At 54.2% G+C, this 6,823-nt stretch overlaps 1 protein-coding gene across 1 annotated transcript in view; it reads left to right on the forward strand.

The window, feature by feature from the left end:
• The first annotated feature begins 3,962 nt into the window (after nt 1-3,962).
• LOC105235183 (tumor necrosis factor receptor superfamily member 10A-like) overlaps nt 3,963-6,823 on the forward strand; it is a 24,439-nt gene continuing 21,578 nt past the window's right edge. Inside the window, exon 1 of the mRNA XM_034646232.1 lies at nt 3,963-4,116. Within this exon, the coding sequence (XP_034502123.1) occupies nt 4,048-4,116 (69 nt within the window). The 5' untranslated portion in view covers nt 3,963-4,047. The remainder of the gene's footprint in view (nt 4,117-6,823) is intronic.

Raw genomic sequence — 6,823 nt, forward strand, 5'->3', positions numbered from 1 at the left:
AATGAGCCTCTGGCCCGCCCTGCCCCCCACGAATCCCAGGGCAGCAGGGAGATGCAGTTCCCCAGTAACTGGGTGATGGTCACCACACGGTGACTTCTCATCTCCTTGGATGAATCACCAGCAACTTCTAGGAGCAAGAACTTTCAGTAGAAGCCGGCGGGTGCGGGCAGGACTGGGAGCCGCCCCAACAACCAGCGAGTATGGGGGCAGCGGGCCTCTGCCGGCTCCCTCCTGGAGCATGGGGTCCTTGGCCTGGATGGCATCATAGTAGGGTCAGGGGATCGTGGGGCAGGGAGGGGGGCCAGGTGGTGAGTCCAGGGGCCTCAGCAGGCATGACTGTTGCCAGCCACTCAGCAGGTCCTCTGACCTCTGACCCCTGCTGAGCCCTCAGCAGCAAGTGTTCCCATCCGTCTTCCACAGATGAGGAAGCCAGGCTGCAGACGTTCGAGACACCCCAATACTCATGAAACGGTCGCTCCCCATTTCTCCAGTCCTATCCCCTCACTCTGCCCGCACCCCTCACACTTGCCCTGGGTCCTGGAAAATACCAATCAATTTTTTGTCTCTCTGGTTTGGCCTATTTGGTACATTTTCTATAAATGGAATCATACAACAGGTGGCCTTCTGGTCTGGGTTCATTCAGGGGATGTTTTCACGTGCCCCCGTGTTGTGGCAGGACTGTGCTTCCTCCCTTTTGTTAGAAGTGGCGGGGGTGGGCAGTAAAATATCCCCTAAACTCAGAAGGCACTTTGAGACCAGAAATCGGAGCTGGCCACCCCACACAGTTTATTCAGTTTGCTCAGGGTGGAGGGGGGTCGAGCAGACGATGGTCCTCGCTGAACACGACGGAGGCCAAAGACGGATCAGTGTCGTCCACACTGCTGCACACTTTTGTGTGTGTGTAGAGTGTTGGGTACCACATTTTACGAACTCATGTCGCCTGTGATGGACGTTGGGGCTGTAACCCGTTTTCGGAATAAAGACGCTGTGAAGATCCGCGCACAGCTTTGGTGTGGGCGTCTGTGTTCACTGTGCTACGTCCGTTTTCATTGACATAAACCCTCCCTCTGGCTCCAAGTCCTCCTGCCCAATGTGCTGCCGCACCTCTTCTGACTATGACTTGTCCAAAAGTGAGAAAACCAAAAAAACCCCACGTCCTGTGCTGGATGATATGGTGGAACATAAAACACTTTCTATTTGAGGTTGTTTTTTTCTTTCTCAAGAGATGAGGGAAGTTGTTTTGAAACTGAAAAGTCAGTTGGAACCTGAATTCAAGCTGAGCAGGAACAGGGCTGCCAGACATAGCACGGGCAGGTCACGCTCCGGTCGGCAACGCAGAAATTGTGGTTGTCCAGGGACACACACCTTGAACCGGGCGTCACCATGCTGTGGGGAGCCTGAAGGACTCCAAAAGTATGGTTTTTGCTCCTTTTCTTGCTAGGACCTAACCCCCCACTTTACCACGTCTCATAGTGCAAATAGTATCTGTCCTCCCTGTAAGGACAAGGTGCTCATGATTTCTTTGGAGTCTTGGAGCACAACGGACACATTCCAGACCACCAGCGCTAGACATCTCGACACCAAGACCCCTGGGCCCCAAGCAATCATTGTTTTATGAAGGACACCTGGGCCCTTGTCCTTCTTCTAAGGGGTGCCTGAGAAGACATGTACACCAGACCATAATCCTCGAGAAAAACCCCAGACCCTGGGGCACCTGGGTGGCTCAGTCCGTTGAGCGTCTGCCTTCTGCTCAGGTCATGACCTCAGGGTCCTGGGATCCAGTCCCACATAGGGCTCCCTGCTCAGCAGGGAGTCTGCTTCACCCCCTCTCTTTGCCTGTTGCTCCCCCTGCTTGTGCGCACTCTCTCTGTCATATTTATAAAACAAAACCCAGCCCCTGAGCAAAGAAGAGCTTCTCCTTCCCTTTCTGGATCTCCCAGACACTGTCTGTACCTGCCCTCTCTCCATACGTTCAGGAAATTCTGCTCACCTCCTGCCGGCTCACGTTTGATTTCTATCCTGCACGGTGCCCGGGACCCACTGGGCTGGTCCTTAGGGACTCGCTGTGGGTTTTCGGACCGGCCTGCCTGCCTGCATTAAGAAATGTGACTCCCAAGTGGGAAGCATCCAGATCAGTCCCCTTCTGTCTGCTCTGAGGAGCAGGTGTTCCTGGGTGCCGGTGGTCTGCAGCTCAGACCATGCGTAATTCTTTTAAAAGAATTGTGATGTTGTATACCTGAAGCGAATATGAGATTGTATGTTAACTATACTGGATTTAAAATAAAATTAAATAACAAAAGCTGGGGAAAGGTGAGGTGTCCTTTTCGCCTTCCTCCCACTTTGCTGCAGCTTGCCCTACATTAACCTTCTTTCAGAGGAAGCAAGTCCCCCTTCCCCTGGGGTTGAGAGAGAGTTTTCTAGACCAGACTCAGTGACACCTGTGGTCTTTCCATTGTTTCCCTTCTGATTCTGCCCAGGGAATAGAGCCTCTGAGCAACGCAAAGTTTTATCTTCCAAATCATACCTGATGCATTCAAGGCCAGGCATGTGCGCTGGGAGTGCTCCCACCCTAGCTTCCTGTTGTGTCTGGGAAAGTCCCCCCCCCGCCCCCCCCTCCACACTGCCCTAGCCCCAGGGGGCCTGGGTCCCCACCAGCCCTGCGGCCTGCTCCTCCAGCACAGCCCCCTCCCGCCCAACCCAGCTCACCTGAGCAGGAGAGAGCACCCCCAAAGGGGGCAGCGCTGGCAGCTTCCCTTGTGGGTGTGATGGCCCCACTGTGCAGAGCTCCTCCTGCCTCTGAGATTGTGGGATAAGATGGTAAATCCCATCAGGCTTCTGACCAGAATTTATTAGTCCTAAAGGGTCGTCGTTTGTGTAATGGCATCTCTACCGTGTTCTGTGGTAAGATGATGACATCCCTGAACGGAGTTTTGCTTCTTCTTTCCAATTTGGATACCTTTTCTTTTTTCTCTTACCCATCACTCTGGCTGATGCCTGGCCTTTTAAGCAGTTAGGGGGTAGCGCTTTTGATGTCTCCACAGACACAGGATGGAGTCTGTATTCTAGGAAAAAACCTTATTCATCAGGACACAGAGAAATGCTAACTCATGTTGCGGAAGGACTTGAAAGTAGTAAAAGTCTCTTTTCTCAGTTTGACTGAGCGCCGAGGGAGCCCCGAGTCCGCGTACCTAGACAGCAGGCTGGGGGCCTGACCCCACTTCCCGAAAATGGTGCTCAGGAGAAGTTCTGTTTTTCTCCCTTCCGCTCTCAAGGCTGGGTGTGCAAAGGTAGTAAGGGACCCGCGGAGCTCCGCAGGGGGGACAGAGAGGGGCCACGAGACCAGGCTCTCCAGAAATTGCAGGAATGCTGAGGAAGGGAACCAGAGATAACGGACCATAACCAGACCATCCCGCTTGTCTCAACACTCAGACCAGATTTTCAAAGGAGACGTGAGTGCTTTTACTGTGGTCAAACACACCTAACCGAATTTTCCGTCTGGCCCGGTGCCCAGGGCACGAGCGGTACCCATCGCACACCCATCCCCGCGCTCCGACGGCAGAACTCTCCGTCTTCCCGAACTGAAGCGCAGTGCCCAGCAACCACTAGCCGCTCCCTCCCCACGACGCGGCCGGGCTCCCTGCTCGCCTGCCCACGTGTGCGCTCTTGCTCTCAAACGAAGGAAGAAGAGAGAGCGCGGGGCGGGGGGCGGACGGGAGCCGCTGAGCAAGGACCCGGATGAGGTGGCCGCCCCCACCCCCCCTTCCAGGATCGGGAGCTTGGGCTCCGAGCCCACGGCCGGCGCTTGGAGATGACGTTACCCTTTACGTCATTGCACGGCCTTTTAAGGAGCGAATGGGCGAAGGGGTCCGCCCACCGCGGTGCACAGACCCTTGGACCGAGAGCTCTGGGGGAATTCCTGCCCGACTCCGCCCTCCACCCGTCAACCCAGCGAAGGCTCACGTAACAGTCGCAAAAAATAGGCGGAGCCGGACCCTATAAATACGGGCTTCTGACGGCGCTTCCCGCTGTTTCCAGACGGCGGCGACCATGGGCGTTTTGTGGCGAACCCTGTGCGGCCTGTGCCTGTGCGTCCTGCCGCTGATTAGCGGAGCGGCGGTGAGTAGGGCAGGGCGGCGGGGAGAGGCCGGGGAGGAGGACCGTTGTGGAGGCCTCCGGGGAGGGGCACGGTGCTCGGGTGCGGCGGTCGGGAAGGCCCCTGGACGGTCGCAGAAGGGGTGGGGGACGGGGGGATTACGGGCAAAGGATGGGGAGCGCTGGAGGGGGAGCAGGGTAGGGTGGGGGCGGGGCGCGTGGAGCGGTCTCCGAGACGCTGCAGGCCCGGGCATGCCGGCCGCGGGCAGGGAAGGGTGCCGGACGTCCGCGAGGGGCCGGGAGGGGTCGGGCAGGCAGTGCAGGGCGCGCGCGGAGCCAGGTCTTTGCTGGATGTCAGGCTCTTAGGTCCTTCTGCCCCGGGCGTGAGTCATCGCTGTCGAGGACGCGGCCAGCCAGCGCTCGGAGTTCACGGTGGCTGCAGACTCCCGAGCGAGTTCGCGAGTCTCCGGCCGGGCTTCGGTGAGCCGGACTCTCCGTGGAGCTGCAGGAGCGCGCACAGACCTGGAAATGGCGCGGGGAGGCTGCGGGGAGGGCTGCGGGGAGGGGAGGGAGGCTGCGCGAATTTTCGGAGGAACTCCTTCTTGGATTTGCTAGGAATCGCCTTGGCTGTATTTTCAGCTCCCCCTCCCGCCCCTGCTCGCCCCGCGTTCACGCAGAAATGGTTTCGTGCAGAGATTGTTTCATTACATTGGGGCAAATGATGATATTTGATCACGTTTCCGAAAAGCTCAAGCAGAGAATGAGATTGCGCTGACAGGGCGTGTTAGCGTTAAACCACAGTGTGCAAGTGTGAGTTTCACTGCTCCCGGAGCGCGCTCAAAGTCGGGCTGGGGGCTCCAGGCTGCGTCCTCCTCTTTCTGCCTGTAAAGGACAGGAGGCCTAGGTTCTCCACAGCCAGCGATTTGCTGACTTTCCTGGAGGCCAGGTTGGCTATGGCGTTGCTGTTTTTCTCCCCTGAAAAGGACGTCTTTTCTGCTTTTAGTACTTTTATTTTCATTTACTTGTTTTTCATTTTTTAAGTTTTATTTTATTTCTATTCAATTAATTGACACTGGTGTATTATTAGTTTCAGAGGGAGAGTTCGTGATTCATCAGTTGCATATAACACCCCCTGCTCATTACATCAGGTGTCCCCCTTAATGCCCATGCCCCAGTTACCCCAGCCCCCCACCCCTCCCCTCCAGCAACCCTCAGTTTGTTTCCTAGAGTTAAGAGTCTGTCATGATCGGTCTCACTCTCTGATTTCGTTTTATTTTATCTTTCCCTCTCTTCCCCTGTGAGCCTCTATTTTGTTTCTTAAATTCCACATAGGAGTGAGATCATATGGTCATTGTCTTTCTCTGATTGACTTATTTCACTGAGCATAATACCCACTGGTTCCATCCATGTCCTTGCAAACGGTAAGATTTCCTTTTTTGATGGCTGCGTGATATCCCATTGTATAAATACCACATCTTCTCTATTCATTTATCTGTCGATGCACATCTGGGCTCTTTCCATAGTTTGGCTAGTGTGGACATTGCTGCTATAAACAGTGGGGGCAGGGGTCCCTTTGGATCTCTACATTTGTATCTTTGGGGTAAATAGTAGTCCAATTGCTGGGTCCTAGGGTAGCTCTATTTTTAACTTTTTGAGGAATCTCCATAGTGTTATTTAATTTTTAAAAAGATTTTATTTATTTATTTATTTACTTATTTATTTATTTTTAAAGATTTTATTTATTTATCTGAGAGAGAGAGAGCATGAGCAGGGGAGGAGTAGAGAGAGTGGGAGAAGCCACCTCCCTGCTGAGCAGCGAGCCCTCTGCAACAATGGATCGCCTCCCTCCAGGATCACAACCCAGCTAGGGGCCGATGCTCGACCTGCTGAGCCACCCGGGCACTCCTTGATTTCTTAGAGAGAGAGCAGAGCAGGGGGAAAGAATTCAAGCAGATTCTGCGACCTGACTGCATAGCCCATCACAGGGCTCGATCTCACGACCCTGAGGTCATGATCTGAGCCAGAACCAAGTCGGATGCTTAACCAACTGAGTCCCCCAGCGCCGCTGATTTTAGTGCTTGTGAATAGTGGTCAGGTTGTCAATTGAGGTTGGTTGTGGAATTCCTGAGTTCAGTGCAGTCTTGGTGTTTTCCTGCCCGCAGGGCATTAGTACCTAACACCTTCTTAGAAGTGCCCTCCCCCCGGGGGCTGCCTGCTTCTGCCCATGTACTTGCCAGGTGTACATAAGCACATTGTTCCAGAGCAAGTTCAGAATGAGATCTGCCAGGGCCAATGGCTTGCCATTTTCTCTGTGGTTGTCATGTTTTCACCTGCCACTCTGGCAGCTTCCAGCTTCCTGGATGGGGGAACCTCTTGTGCCCTGGTGTCAAGCATGTCTGGTGATGTCTGCGAGACCACCTTGCCATGCTGTAAAACTTGATCCAGAGAGTCTTTTCTTTCTTTTTCTCCTTTTTTACTGTGAATTGCATTATTTTTTGTGGATAACATTCCACCGTGTACATACACCGCGTCTGTCATCCGTGGACTCTTGGGCTGTTCCATGCCTCGGCTGCTGTAAACAATGCTGCTGGGAACGCGGAGGTGCGTATGTCTTTTCAACTTGGGGAGGTTAAGACTCAGACGTTGAGTTGCAGGGTCGTGGGGCAGTTCTATTTTTAGTTTCCTTAGGAACGTCCATACTGTTTCCCAGAGGAGCTGCCCTAACTACCTT

This window comes from Ailuropoda melanoleuca, chromosome 16, assembly GCF_002007445.2.
Source record: "Ailuropoda melanoleuca isolate Jingjing chromosome 16, ASM200744v2, whole genome shotgun sequence".
Taxonomy (NCBI): Eukaryota; Metazoa; Chordata; class Mammalia; order Carnivora; family Ursidae; genus Ailuropoda; species Ailuropoda melanoleuca.